Genomic DNA, 23445 nt, shown 5'->3' with positions numbered 1-23445 from the left:
AATAAATGTGTATTCACCTAGTATGAATATGAAGTTAACATTTAACAGAGAATCATTAGAATCTATAGAAAAAAATCTGAAAAACAAATACTTCAAAAATTATTTTAACACTTAGAAAAGCAGTACAGCCATTTATGTCAAAGGAAGGTAATCAATAAACTAAATTAGGCAAGTTACCTAAGTTAAAATTACCTAAATTAAAACTAGGTAAAACTTACTTGGCTATAGGAGGTGGTGGAGGAACTGGTTTTTCAGGTCGCTTTGGGTATATTGTCCCAGGAGATCTCAATAAATTATTGGCTTTGGTGGGTGGAGTAGGCTTCTTAGGTGGGACTTGTGGAGCTGCTGGTTTAGAAGGTTTCTGTTCCAGTACTGATTTTTCATCTGATTATTTAAAAATTTAATAAATTATTAATCAAAATTATTTAGGTATTTCTATTTCTTACAGCTAACATCAGGCTGGAAACGTGAAATAGAGACATTATTTGTGGATATGTACACGATTTTTAAGTTATAATTTAATAAGCTCAAATATCTAAAAACGCTTTGATGGGAAGGAGGACCACTAACAACATTCTGAGCAACAAATAATGCCCAGTTCTTATGTCTTCCCAGTATCCTTTGCTTTAAGGGGTGGTATACTACTCAAATATAAATCACATATGATTTTACTCTATGCAGAGGTCAATATCATCTACACTTAAACCCAGACTACTTTCAGAGACTAAATTATAATAAACTAGTGACATTTAATATACTTATTTAAATAATCATGATGACAAAGGAAATATCAAATGTTAAGAAAAAACAGGCTAGCGTAACTAATCACAGATGAGAAAATTACAGGCTTCTAATCCTCACAATTGTACTAGGAATGTATTAACACAATTTCATTTTTTCCAGTTTATTAACACTATGAATAATTCTGTGAATTAGATAAGAAAATATGCTGGAAATAAACACTGGGAACGATTTTAAGCCATGTTAACAAAAACAATTTTGTCACCCAAAAGGCATGGCACTATACATAATGACATACTTAGTCCCTGGATCTTTCCAGTACTAAGAACAAGTATTAAAATTGACACATATGTGTGACTCTTAAATACAGAGAACAAACTTGGTGGTTGCTGGAGGAGAAGTGGGTGGGGGTAATGGGTGAAATATACACTTTTTAATTGACATAGATGCACACATACTAGATATTCATGGTACAACAGTTAGCAAAAATGTGTCTAACACATATAAATAAAAATAAGAAACTCTTAAGTGCAATACTGAATAACTTTCAAAATTTACTTGGTCTTTGTAAAGAATGTCTATCACAGGACCACAAATAATTTCATGAGATTTCATATCAATCAGAAACTGATTAGGAATCTTGAACAAAAATTCCAAGCCATGGGTAAACCCCTCATTCAAAATTGTTAGATTTAATCTAACAATAATGAAAATACAAATTACCATTATTTTAGTTTTATCATTTATGTATAGCTTCCTTGGATCACTTGAAAATATAGCTTAGTCTATTAAAACCATGGTCATCATTTGGTACAAAAATCCACTTTCATATGGCCTTAAAGGAAACAATGCAGCATATAATTACATGATAATTATACCATCCAATTCTAACTATAAACCAACAGAGCCATCTGTATCAAGGATAACACTCAATCAAACGTAAAAGTCTAGAAAATGTTAAGAAAGATGTTTTTAGGGGATCCCTGGGTGGCTCAGCGGTTTAGCACCTGCCTTCGGCCCATGGCATAATCCTAAAGACCTGGAATTGAGTCCCACATCAGGCTCCCTGCATGGAGCCTGCTTCTCCCTCTGCCTGTGTCTCTGCCTTTTTCTCTCTGTGTCTCTCATGAATAAATAAATTAATCAAAAAATTTTTAAAAAAAGAAAGATGTTTTTATATAAAATACCAGGAAAAATAGTGAAGGTTAAATAGAAGTTCACTGATTAATTGAACATATTTAACAGATATGTAACAGCTTGAAACCAATTCAATTCTAGTTTATTCTAAAATAAAATAACATATTTAAATATTCATGGAAATCAAGGGTGACAAATCTAAGATTCATCATTCCTGGTACAACCATGACTAAATCAACAATAATATGTTGATTATATAATATATGATGGCAATGTATTTGGATACTAGGTTTTATTTACCTTTATTGAGATAAAATTTACCTAACATTTTAAAGTGAAAAATTCAGAGCCATTTAGTACATTCACAATACCCTGCAACCACTACTCTACCAAGTTCCAAAACTCTTTTATCACCCCAAAAGTCTGGTTCCCATTGTTCAGTTACTCCTCATTTCTGTGGTATATCTTTTTACTTTCTTTGTAATGTCTACCTTTGGTGTACACAAGTTTTAAATTTTAAAGAATTACAATTTAATAATTTTTTTTATTTTGTTGTCTGAGCTTTTGGTGTCAAATCTAAGAATTCACTGCCAAACCCAAGGCCATGAAGATTTAGCCCTATGTTTTCTTCTAATAGTTTTAGTTTTATACCTCTTAAATTTAGGTGAATGATCTATTTTCAGTAAAATTTTGTACATGGTATGAGGTTAGGGTTCAACTTCATTATTTTTAATGCGGATATCCAATTGCACATAGGAGAATTTTAGGTTAGCTAGAAATTCATCAAAACCAAGAGGAAACTTAGATTAAAGAAAAAAAAAGTATTTTAGTTTTCCAAATGCCCAAAGGAGGAAATATGTCAGATACAGATGTTATGATAGTTTTAGAGAAAATAATTAACACGTGTATGGAAAAACTTTTTTTACTGAAAGCAGCTAAAATATACGGCAGCTAACAAAATATAGCAAAATAACTGAAATATGCCCCATCTTATTTATTACAGAATATAAAAATACATTACTAATGCTGTATGTACTAAGTTCATCCATTTGTTAATGCAGATGAGGATTAGTTCCCCACTTCATGAATAAGAACAGGAAAACAATTCTCAAAAAATTAAAAATGGAAAAGACCAAATGATCTAATAATTCCACTACTAGGTATTTATCCAAAGAAAACAAAAACATTAATTAATGTTTAACAATAATTAGTTCTAAAAGATATATGCAGGGAATCCCTGGATGGCTCAGCGGTTTAGTACCTGCCTTTGGCCCAGGGTGTGGTCCTGAAGTCCCAGGATCAAGTCCCACATCGGGCTCCTGCATGGAGCCTGCTTCTCTCTCTGCCTGTGTCTCTGCCTCTCTCTCTCTGTGTCTCTCATGAATAAATAAATAAAATCTTAAAAAAAAAAAAAAGATATATGCACACCTATGTCTATTACAGTATTATTTACAATAGCCAAAATATGGAACCAACAATCTCAGTGTCTATCAATAGACAAATGGATATGGAAGATTGAGGGGTGTATATACACACACACAGACACACACACACACAGGAATATCATACAACTACAAAAATGGATACGATCGTGCCATTTGCGATAACATGCATGGACCAAGAGAGTATTATGCTAACTGAAATAAGTCAGACTGAGAAGCCAAATACCATCCAATTTCACTCGTAAGTGGAATTTAAAACAATAATAAATGAATAAATAAAAAGGAGAATCAAACCTATAAATACAGAGAACTGATGGTTGCAAAGAGGGGAGGGATGTAGGGCGTTGAGCAAAACAAAAGAAGGTGATAGGGAGATACAAGGCTTCCAGTTATAGAATGGGTAGAGTAAGTCACAGAAATAAACACAGCATTAGGAAGACAGTCAATGATATGGTAATCGTGAAGTATGGAAACAGATGGTAGCTATGTATGTGGTGATCACAGCATAATGTATGAACTTGTTAAATCACTACACTGTACACTCGAAACTGATAGAACACTGTCAACTAAAATTATTTTTTAAAAAATAGAAAAACAAGATAATCATACTGGTCCCAAGGCATGAGTGGATTACAAGTGCCTAAGTTCAGACTGAAAAATCAAATCCATTCTTTATCAATGGTTACTCAGAGATGTGTTAAGAGAAAAACACAGTACTATCCAAAAAATAACAAATGACTTTTTTTTTTTTTTTTGAGAGTGACCACTTCTGCATGTGCAGTGTAAGGAATGGACACAAAGGAAGAGAGAGAACTTAAGCAGGCTCCACATCCAGCACGAGGCCCAACACAGGGCCCAACCTCATGACTCTAGGATCATGTTCTGAGCAAAAATCAAGAGTCGGATGCTTAACCAACTCAGCCCGCAAATGTATTCTTAACTGAGTCTACTTTAACATTTTTAGAAAATGTAAGGACAAAAAAAATTCTACCCATAATTATCTTGCTGAAGCAACTTAAATTGAGTATAACATACTTTCAGAACTCTAAGTACAAAGCTCAAGAAATTATCATCACACAAACACACATGAATAACTACCATTCAGGCCAAGTACTGAACATTAGCTACTTTAAGTTCCCATCATGTCTCTTCCCAATTACTACACAACTGCTCCTACTCAAAAGTATCTTTTTTTTTTTTTATAAGATTTTATTTATTCATAGACACAGAGAGAGAGGCAGAGACACAGGCAGAGGGAGAAGCAGGCTCCATGCAGGGAGCCCGACGTGGGACTCGATCCCGGGTCTCCAGGATCACACCCCAGGCTGCAGGCGGCCCCAAACCGCTGTGCCACCGGGGCTGCCCCAAAAGTATCTTCTAGCACTCAAGATCACTTACGCAGATTTAAAGTTTACATCAGTAAAATCGCAAAATTCATGTTGCTATATAGTATCTTGGTATGTGAATATACCTAAATTTATTTACTCATTGAACTGTGAATGGACATTTGTGTTGTTTCCAAATAAGAGCCAATATAAATCATGCTATGATAAACTTTTCCCATTTGAATCTTTGGTGCACACACACAGCACATTTCTGCTGGATATATGGTGAGAAGTGCCAAGGCTGGGTAACAGAGTATGAATATATTCACCTTAAATTCTTCAGATTAGATACAACAATTTGCATTCTCACCAACAGTATGGGAGTTCTGTTCATCTGAATTTTCACAAACATTTGGTATTGTTAATTTTCTTTTCAAAATTTCACCCATTTTGGTGAGAATCTTACCTTTGCTTTTACTTGTATTTCCTTGCTGAGTAATGAAATTGGGTAACTTCATACTCTGATGAGGTTTCTATTCAAGATGCTTAACTGCATTTTATCAAGCTGTCTTTTTCTTACTAATCTGCAGAAATTCATTATATGTTTTAAATATAAGTACTTTGTCATTTATCCATGTTGTAAAAAATCATTTCTTACTGTGTGGCAGAACTTTTCATCTTCCACATGGTGTCTTTGTAAAAGACGTTGGGAATTTTAACATAGTCCAAAAAAATCAATCTTTTGTCTTACAGTTAATATCTTATATATCCTGTTAAACAGTTTCCTACTCCGAAGACATGGAGATATTGGCTTATGGTATCTTGCAGAAAACCTGTGGCCAGCATCTACATGGAACTTTTTTTGCATACTGTAAGATAGGTACAAGTTATAAGGTAGGCATAAGGTATTATAAGTCAGTGTAAGGTGTATGTTTTTTGTATTGAAGAATGTCCTTTAACACTTCTCTACAGTGCATCTTTGGTTATAAGGTAGGTACCTATCAAACTATTTCTGGATTCTAATTTATGTACATGTGAGGTAGAGATTAAGATTTAGTTCTTAGATGAGTATCAAAGCATTTACTTCATCTTTACTGCAAAGGCAACTTTGTTTTATAAATCACATGGCCTTAATTAAATGTCCCTCTTACTGCTTCTTGCTATTCTGTCTACTTTGTCAGCTATCAATAGTTTAGGCTAGTTTTATTTTGATTGCCATTTGCCTGGCATATATTTATCCACCCTTTTAATTGAATCCTTCCTGAATTCTTATCAAGGTATGTCTCTTGTTAGCAGACAACGGTTGGATTTTTTTTTTTTAAGTCTAACAATTTTTCTTTTAAATGGAATGTGTAGTCTATTTATATTTTCTGTAATTACTGAGTATTTGTTACTTTTTTCTTGCTCTGTTCATTTCATCTTTCTTTCTCGTCTTTTCATATTTTTGTTACCCCATATTCTCCTTACTATTACCTTATACATTATTCTATACATTTTTTTTGTAATTGCCTAGATTACAGCACATATCCTTTAAGTCACATAAATTTCTCTACTGCTCTAAAGCTTTTACTACCTTTACACCTTGCTGTCTTGTATTTTTATTTCTATAAACCCAGAAGATATTTTTAATGTTTCATACAGTCAATATTTAGATTTACCTATCTATCTAAGCTCTTCTGTTGCTCTTGCTTTCTGTATCTCCAAGTTGACATTTGGGATCATTTCCATTCTGCCTGAATAACACTCTTTAAAACTGCCTAGAGTCCTAACATACAAGTGATAAATTCTCTCAGATTTGACTGGCCTAACATTGTCTTTATTTCATCTTTTTTTTTCCTGAAGATATTTTCACTGGCATTATATTTCTAGGTCAGCAGTTATTTCCTTCAACACTTTGGTAACATCATTCCATTGTCTTCTGGCTTCAATTTTTTTTTCCACTGAGAAGCAACTGTTAATGTGTCTTATTCTCTGGCTGCTTTCAGTATTATCTTATTTTTCATTTATAGTAGCATGACTATAATGAGTGTATGGAGTAGTTTTCTTTGCATATATCCAAGCTGGGCTCCATATTATTTCTTGATTCTATGGCTTTTTGCTTTCCATCAGTTTTGGAAGACTAGAAACCATTTTTTCTTCAATTAAGGTTTCTAGTCCCTATTCTGGTCCTCCCAATCTGGATCTTTAATTACATGTACATTAAACCTTTCCACTGTATCCAATGTCTCTTAAGATCTTTTTTTTTTTTTCAATTTTAAGATTTAGAAATTTTCTTTTGAAAATACACATATATTAACATATACCTACACATATAGATCATATATGTTGACCTTGAACAACATGTTTGAACTGTGCAGGCCTATCTATAAGCAGATCTTTTAAATACAGTACTGTAAATTAAATGTATTATTTCCTCTTCCTTAACATTCTCATTTTCTTAATATTTTTTCTCTAGCTTACTTTAAGAATACAGTATATAATACATATAACATGCAAAATATGTGTTAGTCAACTATTTATGTTATCAGTAAGACTTCTGGTGAACAGCAGGCTATTAGTTAAGTTTTTGGTGAGTCGAAAGTTATGTCGGAGGGGCGCCTGGATGGCTCAGTAGTTAAGCATCAGACTCTTGATTTCAGCTCAGACCATGAGGTCTGAGGTTTGAGGGATCAAGTCCCAGGGCTCCACGCTCAACAGAGTCAAGCCTGTCCCTCTCTCTGTTCCTCTCTTGACTCGCATGCATTCTCTCAAATAAATTAAAAATATTTTTAAAAAATCTATATGGGAATATCTGACTATGAGATGGTTCAGCATCCCAATCTCTGCATTGTTCAAGGTCAACTGTATATTTTATACTTGTACAAATTCGTTTACACTTATATTCACATTATATTTACATTTATATGGTTTCTAGTTATAACAATTATCAATTAAATCTTTTATTATTTTGAATGTATATTAAGCATATAGATACTTTATAGCTTGTGTCTGGTATTTCCCGCATCTGGTATTTCCCGCATCTAAAACATCTGTGGACCAGGTTCTATTTTCTGTTATTGGTTTCTAGTCATGCATCATATCTCCAAATACATCTGGTCATTTCTCTATGAGTACAAGACATCAGACATTTATGTGAAAACATACAAAGATAATGATGTCCTCTTCTCCAGGCAATAAAGGTTTACTTTGCTTCAAGTAGCCAAGCTAAAGTGCAGTAAAATCCTAGATCATCTTCTTCCAATCAGATTGAGGTAATTAGCAATTGGGCTTTAGTGCTTCTGAGAACTAGTCCTTCTTCCACTTGTATACTTCCTATTAAAGGAAGTCTTTTTTGGAACCCAACTCAAAGACCAGGAGTTCACTAAGGTATCTCCTTTTTTCTGAGCCCTGAACTCTAATTTTTGTCTCCTTGAAACCCAAAATATTTTGAAGGTTCTTTTCATAGTCTCAGCTACCAATTTCAGAATTGGCAAATGCCTTAAAAGGAAACACAGGCCTAAATGCCAGACTTATTTTACTGGGCTCCCCTCCCGTTCTAGATCATGACTCTGTAATTTCTCATACTCTTCACAGCTCTCCTATATCTAGTAATATATGTATATATTTCGCACTACCCTTCCAGATGTTCTCACTCAGATAATTCTCTGCCTGCCTGCATGGTCACTCGTCAACCTTCTTCAAGAGTTTCAGTTCTAATGACTTCATAAATGTATATATTCTATGATTCCATGCTAAACTCTCTCCCTATTCTCATTTAAGCAACTTTCTGGAACAATCTTACCATATCCATATATTTAACAGCTAAGTTCCAAGATAGCACAACTCATAAATAAATGCTTAATACAAACTCTCAACAAAGATTCACATCTCGTATTTCCTATTTTCATATCAAATTCTATGTCAAAAGATGAACTTATATGTATTTTCCATCAGAAACTGTATTTTATAATTCATACCTCATTTCCCCATCCTCACAATCGTTGGGATTTAATTAGTTAACAAGATATACTAATATAAAACCTAAACCACCTTCCTTATGGTAGAGGCTCAATATATGTCAACATCTTTAGCAGATAACGTAGTTGACTCACTCAAACCTAACCCACCTTCACATCACTACAGCAAGGTATTAAGTGCACAATATTCTTTTTATAAGACTTATTGGTCTGGAATTGAACATGTACCCACAATTGGTCCAAGACACTGAAAAGGACTTACAATTCCATGGTTATGGAAAGGTTTTCCTCTCTTTCCTATCAAACGGACAAGATAAAGATAGCAAGTTGCCTTAACTGTCAAGGTCAGCATTCTTGTGACCTCAAGGGAAACCAATCTGAAGACAAAGTAGACACTAAGGATGGCAAATAGAGATATAATCCAGGTCCATAATGAAATTATTCAATGGGGGCGGTCATATGACTCCTATCTCTAGATTTCCAATTATATGAGACTGTTTTCCTACTGTTTCAGTTTGAATCAGGATTTTCCATTCTTTACTCTTTAAACATTCCAATTTCCTTTTTATTCATACCACCACCAAATCTATTCAAATAGCAATAAAATAGTTTCAGAAAAACATACCTGAATATGTCACACCAGTTTTTAAAAGTCTTCCAATTACACAGTAATTATTGTATTGCATATCCCTTATGCATTATATACTTACTTTGCAAGAAACTAGAGAATCAAAGTCAAATAAAATTCACACACATACACACAACACAGACCCTATACCTTTGACCCTATCGGGTTTAGTCAAATGTGGGAAAAAGAAAATATACACAAAATATCTAAATTAATATGTGACAACATTGAGAAATATCTACTTTTAGAGTAATACAGAAAAGACTAATATCAGGGAGGTGAAATCAAGCTGGACATTTTAAGCTAGAATCTGAAAAATGAGAAGGAATCATATGTAAAAAGATTCTGAGGGGAGAGCAAGACAAAGATAGGATTCCAAGAAAAGGGTACTATACCATGTAACTGGGAGTAAAAAAAAAAAAAACCCTCATATTCTATGGACATTATACACCGGGGGGTCCAACTACATGCAGTCAACTTAAGTAAAAACAAGTACGGAATATATTAGAAAAACTCAACAGGGGGCCAAGATCCCTCAAAACCTGATAGGCTAAGCTAAGGAAATGTGGTCAGGAAACTCTTCTTTTAAGACTATACTAAATAAGCTAGAATTTTTTCCCAAATGCAACAAGAAGTATTCAAACATAGTAATAAGTTCATATCCCATGCATCATATATTACTGAACATTTGTATGAAACACATACATACATGCTTTATTTCCACAATATAAATTCTAAACCCTTATCATCACTACTTTCTTTTTGGAGCAGAGTAAGATATAAACAAATTGTTAAATATAACTCCTTGCAATAGCATTGAAAGGTATTTTATGAATCACACAAGTGATTCTTAATTTTGTCTTCAAATTAGAATCCCATGGAGAGCTTTTAAAAAACTACTACCTAAGTTCTACCCTATAACACTTCTCGAAGAGGATCTTTGTCACAGCATATTTTTAAAAAAGACCCAGGTAATTCTAACATACCACCAAGACCGAAAACAACTATACCAAGCTACCCTTCTAGCTTGGTTTTTCACAATTCCTGGTTACCTATAGCCATTTCCTGAATATGAAATGCTTTCTCTCATTCTTTTCATATTCAATTTCTGTGGCCTGGAATCACCTTCTTTTTTCCAGTCAACTCATTATGCTCATTTTTAAGTCTCTGAATAGTTACAATCTCATTAGCTACTACTCAATTTTAACTACTCAACTAGCAATTATCAGAGTATCACTTGAAACAGAAAAAAAATTAATCTCCTAGTGATTGGCAGAAGCCAGCTACCTCACATATACATACTCTTTTTATATGTTTAACAGTTGATTAAAAATCAGTTTCATGTGTGGGTTAAGTATAACAAGTAAAGAATACTTGCTACTTGACCTCTTAAGAGAGGTCAAGATTATTTTTAGGTTCAAACTGGAATGATTCTTTGTAGAGCATTAGAGATAAATACTGTTTTCTTTTTGGTAAGCATACTAAATATATAATACAATAGAGTCCTGCCACAGGTATCAACTCAAGAGTCTATGTACTACAGATGGTATTACAGATAAAAAGGCATTTGAGTTCAGTACCTCCAGTAATAACTGCTGTTAAATGAGTCTTAAACACACAGATCTTGATTTTAACTTCATACTCAACTGTACTATACCAAAATTCTAGAGCACGTAATAATTTAAAAGTGTATTTTGAATACTGATTCCCAAATCACTCTATAATATGAAAAATACAGAACATCCATAACTAGCATATCAGTTGGAAAATCTATACCTTTTGATTACATTTCAATTGCATTGTATTTTTACTCTGCATTCCTTTTACTGGCTCATAGGAAGAAGAGAACCCTCCTGAGCAAAGATGTAAAGACACCTCAAAACTTCCATTTCAGGTAATATGTTGAATTATGTACTAAAACCTACTTTACCAGCTTAGACTTCAATGTAAGGCAAAAATCTCTCTCAAAAATGTGGAAAAAAAAAAAACAGTAATTGAGCAAATGAATTAATGATGCTATTGGACCTCTGTGTGGGAACCAGCAGCAATCGTACAACCTTCTGCAAGAGACAAAATCTTACAGTCAGTAAAGTATGACTTTATGAAGAAGACTGGGTAAGATTCACAATTCAATTTACTGGGGTTGAAAGTCCCAAAAATCAACCAACTAGATCCTCAAAATCTGTAATCCCATGTATTAGCGCTGAATTCCTAGCATGTAACTATGTTTTCCTAGCAACAATAACTTGTCCCCTTTAATGCCAAATACAGAGACAAGAAAACCTCAAAAGGAACAACTAACAGCACAACTCTCCCTTCCCATTCTGTTAATTAGGAAACAATTACCATTATTAATATATTGGCTTTTAGTTCCTGCCTGGAAGTGTGTAACATCTGGTATGTTCTGCTTATGAATCAACTGAAAAATAAGATAAATTCTGTCTTTTACACCTGCAGATATAGGAACTTTGGAAAAAAACAATGTTCCCCAAGCAAGTGAATACAGATCCACTGCCTCTACCAGTAAAAGTGTTAAGCCAGGTTGGGCTTTAGCAGCTCATTACACCCTTCCTACGGATATGATTGGGACCATGAGAGAGAACATCTACATAAAGGTACCCACTTAAATGATTTATAAGCCTAATAGAACTTTCATTACATTCTCTCCTACACATTCATATGCTTTTCTATATGGCATTCCAAAACATCAGTTGCTCCCTTCCTTTCGTACATATTTCATACCAAGAAAACAAATCACTGAGAAAGAAGTGGGTTACTGAAAAGTATGTCCAAGACTTTTTCCAAAAAGCAGGTGAAAAGCTTGTGCTCCCAAGTGTTGATATTATTCTTCTAATGAAGTACAAAACGGCCAGCATTCAGGTACCTCTGAGAAAATAGGGGGCAGGAAATTGCTAAGCAGGTTTGAGAAAATCTACATGATGGCCTGAGGCAGGGAGTAAACAGTCAAGATTTAAACTCCATTCTTAAGATTTGAAACGTATCCCATGAGACAAGGGGGAGTCACTTAAAAGTCAAAGATAGTTGGGTAATCAGGTTCAAGTTTTCTAGTAGCTCCTCTTTTCCCACCTCCCTAACACAGCAGAGCTTTTCAAAGTATATCTTCTGTAGAATTAAGATTTTAACAGAGATAAAAGTCATGAATATGCATACTGGTGGAATATACTGTATTTCCTCTCAGAAGGCTTAAGGCTCCTAAAATTGGCCCTTGCCATAATTTGAACAAGTTCCCTCTGTTAATGGTAGAACAAGGGTAGAACTTTATGTTTAATTTTATTTAAAAAGAAAGACTTTATACCAATATTTAACACTCAGATTGCTACTAGTTCTCTCTCCCAATGCACATGTCCAAAGCTTACTTAAGCAAAGCACTAATGTTGCTTCTATTCTTTGAACCAGATTTAGGCATGCCAGATTAATGAGAACATTTTAAAAATATTAAGAATTGTTTCCCTCATTTTATATTTATCCTATATCACTGATTAAAAAATTCTTATATCTGCACACATTGAAACCAACACTTATTATAAAAGCTTTAAATCTTTCCAATGAAGAGTTTTGATGTTATTGACAAGATTTAAAATTTCTTTTAAAAAAAAGTCTTTTGTATTTGCTTATACATTTACCATTTCTGGTATTCTTTAATACTTTCTATTTATCTAAATGCCCATATAACATTATTTTCCCTTCTGCCCAAAAGTACTTCTAACATTTTCTGTATAGTATATACAGATCTGCTGGCAATGAGTATTTTGCCTGCATTTCCTGAACGGTATTTTTGCTAGGTAGAGAATTATTTTCTTTTAGACTTGATGCTTTTCTTTTTATCATAGCTTTTCATTGAACTCATTTTGATGTTCCATTAGATGGAAACATCTTTTGTTTCTTCTGCTTTGAGTTCAATGAGCTTCTTGGATTTGTGGGCTTACAGTTTCCAACAAGTCTGAAGATTTTTCAACTATTATTTCCTCAAATATTTTTTTCTGCCTCATTCTCTCTCCATTGATTCAGGGACTCCAATTACACATATATAAAACTACTCAACAAGGCATGTAGGTGGCTCAATTGATTAAGTGCCTGACTCTTGACCTACCTCAGTTCAGGTCTTGATCTCAGGGTCATGAGGTCAAGCCCTGAGGCTCCATGCTGAGTGTGGAGCCTACTTAGAAAAGAAAAAAAAAAATGACTTGATAGTCACAAGTTACTAAGTTCTATTTATTTTTTCTTCCTAGTATTTTTTAAAGTAGATTCCACACCCATCACACGGCTTGAACTCACAACTCTGAGATCAAGAGTTGCATGTTCCACTGACTAAACCAGCCAGTTGCCCCTCTAGTATGTTTCAGATAGTTTCTATTGCTGTGTCTTCCAGTTCACTAATGTTTCATTCTACAGTCTCCAATAAGCTGGTAATTCCACGTAATATTTTTCATTTCCAATACTGTATTAACTCATCTGCATAAGTTCTATTTGGGTCTTTTTATATTTTCCATTTCTCTCACCATCATGCTTGTGTTTTCTTCTACTGTCTTCAACACATCAGATATAATTATAATAGCTGTTTTAATGTCTTTACTGCTATTTCCATCATCTCTTGTCATTTCTGGGTCTGTTTAAATTGACTAATTCTTCTTCTAGTTACAGGCTGCTATTATCCTGGCTTTTCTCCATGTCTGATAATTTTTTTAACCAGATAATGAACTGTGTATTTTACACACTTGGCTGCTAGATTTTGTCATACTCTTTCAAACTGTAATGAGTTCTGTTCTGGGATTAGTTCAATCTGCTTCCAAAGTACCTGCAAAGAAGCCTTTAGCCTAAGGTAATATAATATTTTATAGGTTCTACCTATGCCTTATGAAGTCTTTCCACTGTGGCTTGTGGGAACATGAACTATTCTTGAGTTCCAGAAATTGCTTCACCAAATGCTTTCCAGCAGTTATTTCTCTAGCTATGGAAGTTTCCTTTCTTACATGTGTAACTGACAGCACTCAGCCAAAGCCTCATGGTAAACCCTACAGACCTCAGAGTGCTCTCTGCACAATTCCCTCCATTCTGGCACAGCCACCTTGGACTCCCCAAACTCCTATCTCCTGTTTCCTCAATTCTGCATGAAAACTGGGCTCTATTGGACTTCCTCTTTTCTGCTGATAGTAAACTGCTTCTAGACAATAAGCTAGGGTAATTTTAGGGCTTGCCTTACTGGTTCAGTGAGAAGCTCCTTCAATGAGAACAGTCCTATGCTGTTATCCAATATCTGAAACCACTATTTCATGTATTTTGTTCAGTTTTCTAGTTGTATTAACTCAGGAAGGCAAATTCAGTCCTTATTACCTAGGCCAGAATTTTGAGCAGATAAATGAAATAAAAATGCATCATCACCCTTTATCTTGTTTATAAGATCACCTGACTGATTTCAGGGAATATGGGAAGTTACTACTAAATTTTCACAAAACTCCTACCTTCTTGATGGAAGAGACTATAAAGGAGTATCATAATGTATGTATTAAAGCCACTGTAAGAGTTCCTACATTTGGTTCCACATATCTTTATAGAATGTCTTTCAAGTACAAAAGATACAAATAAACTGATCCAACATTCTGACCTAACAATAACCATATTACATCTGAGGTTAAGAAATATTTTGAAGCACAAATGGTTTTTGTAAAACAAAAAGTTCTCAAATGTACAGAAAAAAGAATATAACCTATGCTGGGCACAGATATTGAGAGAGAGATAAAGTTATGAACATACATGACATAGGGAAAAGAGTATGATTACTCTATTTCGTAAATGGAAGAAAAAAAAGATGATACAAAGTTGTAATTTGGGGTTCAGTTCACAACAACACCAAAAGCTGGTCAGGATAAGGAACACAGGAGTTCTCATTCACTGTTGATGAGAATGCAAAATGGCACAGTGTGGAATACAATTTGAAAGTTTCTTATACAATATCCTCTTAATCCCAGCAATCAGACTCCTTGGTTAATTATCCAGGTGAACTAAATATATATGTACACCAAAATACCTGGGCAAGGATGTTTATTTCTAGTAAGTAGCTTTATTCATGCCTAACAAAGTTTGGAAACAACCAGGATGTCCTTCAAAAGGTGAATCTGGATAAACTGCACTATAGTCAATGGACTATTACTCAGCACTAAAGAGAAATCAGCTATTAAGTCATGAAAACATGGAGCAAGTTTAAATACATACTACAAAGTGCATAAGCTATATACTGTATGATTCCAACCATACGACATTCTGAGAAAGGCAACACTAGGGAGATAATAAAAGATCAATGGTTGCCAGGGGCTGAGGGAAGGGAAGAATGAAATGACAGTGCAAAGAAAATTCTTAACAGCAGTAAGACATATTTTGTAAGATATTACATTACACATTGGTCAAATTATTCATTGGTCCAAACTCATAAAATGTACAATACCAGAAATGAACCCTAATATAAACTATGGACTCTGGGTGATGATATGTCAGTGAAGGTCCGTTCTGGTTCAGGATATTGATAGTGGGGGACACAGTACATGTGTGGGGCAAGTAATATACAACAACTGTCTATACTTTCTGCTTGATTTTGTTGTCAATCTAAAACTGTTCTAAAAAAATAGTTTATTAAAAAAATGAACCTGGCAACAATATGAAATATAAGGCAGACAAGGGACTAAAGTGAGAGAAATCAGTTAAGAGAATAAGGGAACACTGTAGACCACACGCAAGGATAGACAGAAACAATACTGGCAGTAGAAACAGAAGCACTCTAGGACCATGTTCAAATTATTGTTTGTACAGCTGACCCTTGAAAAACACAGGGAGTTAGGGGCACCAATCTCCCACACAGTTGAAAATTTGAATATAACTTCTGACTCCCCAAAAACTTAACTGAAAGCCTACTGTTGGCTAGAAGGCCTTACCAATAACATAGTGAATTAACACATGTATTGTATATTATGTGTATTACATCCTCTAGTACAGTAAGCTAAAGAAAAGGTTATTTTTTTAAATAAAAGGTCATTAATAAAATCATAAGAAAAATACATTTACAGTGCTGTATCATACTTAGGGGGAAAAATTCATGTACAAGTGGACCTCTGCAGTTCAAATCCATGCTGCTCAAGGATCAACTCTATATATAACCTAATATACTAGATAGAACTCACTTCAGGTCCTTCTGCATGAAGAGAAGTACTTATTTTCTCCAAGTTAATAACAAAACAAAATGATGTTTTTAACAAAATACATGTGTACCTTGGAATAACTTTCCAAGTTTATATGACAAATACAGGCAGTGAAAATTAGATAACACCTAACAAATCATGTCCATGTTTTTGAGGTTAGAACTCACCCCCCCAAAAAATTTTAATTTCATTGGGACTCCAAAAAAATTAAGTATTTAATACTTAGTTTTCTTCTACATTATTTGAAACAGCTATAATGAAACACTACATTCCTGCTGAAGTAATGACAGAACTTTTTAATGAATGTAAATCAATAACAGTTTGAGAAAAATCTCAATTTCCTATCAATCTTGACAAACTAATTCCTCCCAGAAAACTCCAAATGTTGCTTAATACGAAATGGCTGTTAAAAATCATTCAGTGTGGAGAAAGTTCATTGTTTACAATGACAACAAAAGAATTATTTTTCTGAAAGTGGAAGAATTAGTCTCACCTTTTTCTTCTGGCTTTATAGGAAAATACTTCTTCTCTGTAGCTATTAGCTCAGGTTTTGGAGCTAGGGGAAAAAACAAAGTTAGTATTTAAAAATAATAGTTTCAAAGCACAAAGATAATTCTATTAAAACAGTAAAGGTTAGTTTATTTATTTATTTTTTTAAAGATTTTATTTATTTATTCACGAGAGACAGAGAGAGAGGCAGAGACACAGGCAAGAGAGGGAGAAGCAGGCTCCATGCAGGGAGCCCAATGTGGGACTCGATCCCAGGTCTCCAGATCACACCATGGACCAAAGGCAAGCGCTAAACTCTAAGCCACCCGGGCTGCCCCCAGTAAAGGTTAGTTTAAAGATAACATCAGAGTGGGCAGCCCAGGTGGCTCAGCAGTTTAGCGCCACCTTCAGTCCAGGGCCTAATCCTGGAGACCTGGGATAGAGTTCCACATGAGGCTCCCTGCATGGAGCCTGCTTCTCCCTCTGCCTGTGTCTCTGCCTCTCTCTCTCTCTCTGTGACTATCATAAATAAATAAAAATTAAAAAAAAAAAAGAATACCATAAAAAATAATAATAATACAATAATATTTGCAACTGCTTAAAAAAAATAAAAACTCTTCTTGTTTGCTTATAACTCTTAGCACACTCTCTGAAAAATACAAATTAGTATTTAAATGAGACATTAATATATGGATTTCTTTACATATATATATATTTTTAGATTTTATTTATTTACTCATGAGAGACACACACAGAAAGAGAGGCAGAGACATAAGCAGAGAGAGAAGCAGGCTCCAAGCAGGGAGTCCGATGTGGGACTCTATCCCAGGACTCCAGGATCATGCCCTTGATCAGAAGGGAGGTGCTCACCACTGAGCCACCCAGGCATCCCTAATATATGGATTTAATGTAAAAAGGCAGAATAATTAATTGGCTAGGTGAGTATATTAAGTATTCTATCTAAATACATTTAAACTTTGTCGATTTTCTTAATTAGAAATGACAAGTTTTAACTAAAGCATCCAAATTATTTTTAAGATCCTTTTATAGTTTATACTTTAAAAATACTAACATTAATACATATGAACACATCATTTTCATTTATTTCTGAAATTTTTTTTTAAACATTTTATTTATTTAATCATGAGAGACACAGCAAGAGAGACAGAGGGAGAAGCAGGCTCCCTGCAGGGAGCCCGACGTGGGACTCAAGCCTGGGTCTCCAGGATCACAACCTGGGCCCAAGGTGACGCTTAAACCACTGAGCCACCCAGGCTGCCCCATTTATTTCTGAAATTGATATATATTAACCATATATGATTTTTGCTAATATTAATGAGTAGTTTATACTTAAAACCAATTTCACCATTTTATAACTTAAAAATATGAAAAACAGCAAACTGAATAATGTGTTTCTTACATACCTGGACCTTTAGCAGGAGGTGGTGGTTTCTTTGGTTTCTATTAAAATAACAATGGTGAAGATACATTGAACACTTACATGTTACATATTTATACTTAACATAAATTCTGATCATTAACAATCTAAATTGTAGGAATAGTTGTCCTCATCTCATCCCTACCAAAAATTATAAAACAGTGAAGTTTTAACAACCAAAAGGCACTGACAAAAAAATATTCTATTAGAACAAATGCCTTCTTGATCAAAATTCAAATATGTCAAAGCTCATTTGAGTGAGTTTGATAAACCCCAAAATATCTTAATGCTGATCAAAAATATTCACTACTGCCTTACTTTAAGATTCCTAGGCACAATTTTACCTCTCTTTAACAACTGAGTACTGGAGGCAAGGAGAGGTGGCAGGGAAAGGAAGAGAGCAAGACTGAATTAAAGAAAAAAAGAGTACCTAATAAACATATCCAGCTTATAAACTCGATTCTTTGGAACTCTCAAAGAGAAGATTTAAAGAAAAGGTCTGCGGTACATGTGCATCAGGATATCAGGGTCGTGAAACTAAGCCCCACCTAGGGCTCCATACTCAGGGTGGAGTCTGCTTATCCCTCTCCCTCCCCCATTTGCATGGGCACACAAATAAATAAAACCTTTAAAAAAATGAAAAGGTCTGTTTTTCCTCAACTCATTCAAATTTCTTGGGTTTTAAGCATTTTTTTTATTTTTATTTTTTTTAAGAAAGAGTAGGGTTGAAGTAGGGTAGAGGGAGAGAGAGAATCTTAGACTCCACAGCCAACATGGAGCCCCACACAGGGCTGGATCTTACAATCCTGAGATCATCACCTGAGCTGAAACCAAAAGTCGGACACTTAACTGACTAAACCACTCAGGCATCCCTGCATTCACTCATTTTTAAAACTTAATTTAATGACTTAAAAAACTTGAGACATTTCTAAGCATGTGAATGTACAAATTAAAAATAACTGATAGTCAATGCTTTATAAACACTGAATAAAATCCCTCAAAATAATTTGTTCATTGTGTACAAAAATAAAGCACTCTGAAGGCTGAATAAATACTAAATGAAATCTAGCTAAAGAAAGGCCTCAGACAGCATTAACCCATAGAGTAACCTCTAATAATTTACTTACGCAAAGGTTAGAAATTTCTACATTGGCTTAAACAAAATATGGTGGACTGTCTTGCTCTGGGTGTCTGCTCTCTGATTCAATTACAAAAGTAGCAAAGAGGATGCAGTCCAAGATGAAGGCATAGGAAGACTGAACTGAACTTCTCCCATGGACACAATAAATCTACACCTACATATAGAGCCTTTCCTCATGAAAAAGTGAGGGTGGACTGAATAGCTTCTGGACAACAAACAACAGAGGGACCACACAGAGAACAGTAGCAGACAAGGTAACAACACAAACCACGTCCCAAATGCAAGAATCTGCAGTAGGGAGGGATATCACTGAGGGTCTGAAGCAGACTCACCTGCCCTGGGGCACAGAAACAAAACAGTAATTTAAACGGCTACTAAGCTATAAGTGGAGAAAATCCATTTACTAACTCTAGAGAGTCTGCCAAATGAAGGAACTGTTCAAACTCTTACCAAGGTCAAAGATGCCTGCAAGTTCCCCATACCCACACTTGACAGTACTGATGAGAAGAATCTAGGCACCCTTAGCTGGCTTGCTAAGACTGCCCAGCAAGTCTGGGGCCCTAAGCCCCAAACAATTTCAGATGCCCACCAAGGCGGTCCCCAGCTCTAGCCATCACGGTAAGATAGCCTTGGAAGCTCTAGCTCAGGCCTGCAGAGAGCAGTTCAAGCTCTCCCACCAGCATTGCCCTGGCACAGAGTATACTGGAATCCCTCTAATGCCTACAGCTGCTCAAGTCATCCACCAAGGAGCCCAGGCTAACTCTAGCCCCAGCCATCCTGCCAAAGTGCCCTGGTATAGCAAGCCCCAAAGCACCCCCAGCCCATGTTTACTCCAGATCGAGCTGCCCAGCCAAATCCTCCTGATACACACAGTCAACAAAGGGGACATTCCTACATAAGGCCATTCTTTCAAGACCAAGAGGTAGCTATTCCACCAAATATATAAATACAAACACAAAGACAAACAATATAAGGAGACAGATGTTCAAAACAAGAGAACAAGATAAAACCTCAGAAAAAAAAACCTAAGACAGATAAGTAGTTTACTTGATAAACAGTTCAAAGTAATGGTCATGAAGATGCTCACCAGACTAGGGAGAATGAAGGAATACAGAAAACAAAACAAAACAAAAACAAAAAAACAAACTTAAACAGGTAGGACATATAAGAAAGTATCAAAAAGGGGTGCCTGAATGACTCAGTCAGTTAAGCATACAAGTTTTGAGCGAAGCTCAGGGCACGATCTCAGGGTCATGAGATCAAGCCTTCTTTCAGGCTCTGCATTGGACAGTAAGCCTGCTTTAGATTCTTTCCCTCTGTCCCTCCTACACCCCTGCTCCATGTGAAGGAAGGAAGGTCGGTCACAGAGCTGAAAATTTCAATAACTGGTATCAGAGGGCATCAACAAGAGATTAGAGGATAAAGAAGAATGGATCACTCCAATGCAGAAAGAATACTGAAAATCACCCAATCAGAATAGTGAAAGAATAAAGAATTTTTTAAAATGACTTAGGTTATTAAGAGACCTCAGAAATAACATTAAGTGTACTAACATTCAAATTATAGGGATTTCATATGGAGAAAACAAAATCTATATGAAGAAATAATGGCTACAAATGTTCTTAATCTAGTAAATGAAAGACATCCATGTCCAGAAGAAAAGAGAATTCCAAACAAGATGAAACCAAAGAGAGTCACACAAATATATATCATAATTAAAATGGTAAAACTTAAAGATAAAATCTTAAAGGTAGCAAAAGAGAAACAGTCACATGTAAGTGAAACTCCGTAAGATATCAGCTAATTTTCAGCAGAAACTTCTGTTTCAAGAAGAGAGTGACAGGATATATGTAAAGACCTGAAAGACAAAGCCCACAATCAAGAATACTTTACAAGGCAAAATTATTCACAACTGAAGAAAAGATAGAGTTTCCCAGGCAAGCAAAAACTAAAGATGTTCATCACTACTAAAAATCTTACAAGAAATCTTAAAGAGTCTTCCTTAAGCAGAAAAAAAAAGACCATAACTACAAATAAAACAAATATTTGAAAGAAAAAATCTCACTGATGAAAGTAAATATATAGTAAAGGCAGTAAACCAGTCACTTAAGCAGTATAAAAATTAAAAAACAAAACAGTAAAATTAACTATAACTATAGTAAGTACTTAAGGGACACACAAAATAAAAAGATGTAAAGTGAAACATCAAAGCGTTAAAACATGGATCAGGTGGAGGGTGGTAAAAGGTTATTTCTATAAATACATTTAACCTAAAGCAAATATTGGCTTAAAATAGACTGATATATAATATATATATATGTCAATACACAGGAACCTCAAAATAACCACAAACTAAAAGCCTAGAGAAGAAACACAAAAAATAAAGAGAAAGAAGTCCAAATATAACATATAAGGAAACTATCAAACCACAAACGAAGGGAAGAAAAGAAATGAACAGAGAAAAACTACAAAAACAAACAGAAAACAATTAAAATGGCAAGAAGTACATACCTATAAACAATTACTTTAAATGTAAATTAAATGTTCCAATAAAAGACACTGGATGAATGGATAAAAAGAAAACCAAGACCCATCTATACGCTGCCTACAAAGACTGACTTCAGATCTAAAGACACACAGACTGAAGGTAAAGGAATGGAAAAGATATTTCATGCAAATGGAAACAAAAAAAAAAAGCTTATGCAGCAATACTCATCAGACTAAATAGGTTGTAACACTCATAAACTATAGAGAACAGTTTCTTTTCAAGTGCACATGAACAGTCTCCAGATGTTAGGCCACAATGAAATAAATCTCAAAATATTCCAGAATATTGAAATCATTACAGGTATCTTTTCCAGCCCCAACAGTATAAAATTAGAAATTAATTGCAAGAAAACTGGAAAAAAAAACACAAACACGGGAAACTAAACAATGCTACTAAACAATCAATGTGTCAACAAAGAAATCAAAGAGAAAACAAAACAAAAAAAAAAATGCTGAGATAAATGAAAATTGAAACATAACTTTCCAAATCTAGGAACACAGAAAAAGCAATTCTAACAAGCAAGTTCGTAGCAATACAGAGCCCACCTCAAGAAATAAGAAAATTCCCAAAAAAACAACCTAAATTTACACCTAAAGGAACTAGAAAAAAAAAAAAAAACACCATGCAAAGTTAGTAGAAAAACAACAACAGAACAGATATAAACAAAATAGATAAAAAAGAAACAACAGACCAGATCAATGAAACTAAAACTGATTACGGAAAGACTAGTAAGCAAAGTCAATAAATCTAGTTAAAAATCATCAATAAAAGAGGACCCAAATAAATACACAAGGAATGAAATAGGAAAAGTTACAAATGACATCACAGATATATAAAGGAGTATTAAAAAAACAATTCTTACAGGAACAGTGGAATATCAACAGATTTAAAAACAAAATCAGGGATCCCTGGGTGGCGCAGCGGTTTGGCGCCTGCCTTTGGCCCAGGGCGCGATCCTGGAGACCCGGGATCGAATCCCACATCAGGCTCCCGGCGCATGGAGCCTGCTTCTCCCTCTGCCTGTGTCTCTGCCTCTCTCTTTCTCTCTGTATGACTATCATAAATAAATAAAATTAAAAAAAAAAACAAAAAAACAAAAAAAACAAAATCAGCACTTGGGGCACCTGGGTGGCTCAGCCAGTTAAGCATCCAATTCTTAATATTCTCTCTCCCGGAGGAACCTGTGTGGTTCAGTCAGTTAAGTGTCAGACTCTTGGTTTCAACTCAGGTCCTGATCTCATGGTACTGGGATCTAGCTACGAGTGGGGCTCTGTATTCAGAGGGAAGTCTGCTTCAGATTCTTTCTCCCTCTCCCACCCCTCTGCCCCCTCTACTCTAACTCTGAAATAAACAAACAAACCTTAAAAAAAGATTATCTCTCTCTCCCTCCCC

The 23445-nt window shown here is 34.8% G+C and overlaps 1 protein-coding gene across 1 annotated transcript in view; it reads right to left on the bottom strand.

Annotated features, from left to right (window-relative positions):
* The window catches only part of CD2AP (CD2 associated protein), a 139632-nt gene that overhangs the window by 22954 nt on the left and 93233 nt on the right, over nt 1-23445 (bottom strand). Inside the window, exons 10-12 of the mRNA XM_072733636.1 lie at nt 18351-18387; nt 16931-16993; nt 219-384 (exon numbers count right to left, since the gene is read on the bottom strand). Of these exons, the coding sequence (XP_072589737.1) occupies nt 219-384; nt 16931-16993; nt 18351-18387 (266 nt within the window). The remainder of the gene's footprint in view (nt 1-218; nt 385-16930; nt 16994-18350; nt 18388-23445) is intronic.

The sequence above is a fragment of the Vulpes vulpes genome, chromosome 1 (genome assembly GCF_048418805.1).
Source record: "Vulpes vulpes isolate BD-2025 chromosome 1, VulVul3, whole genome shotgun sequence".
NCBI classification, from domain to species: Eukaryota; Metazoa; Chordata; class Mammalia; order Carnivora; family Canidae; genus Vulpes; species Vulpes vulpes.
The sequence above is the reverse complement of the archived record's forward strand: the minus strand, read 5'-3'. Positions and strand labels throughout refer to the sequence as shown.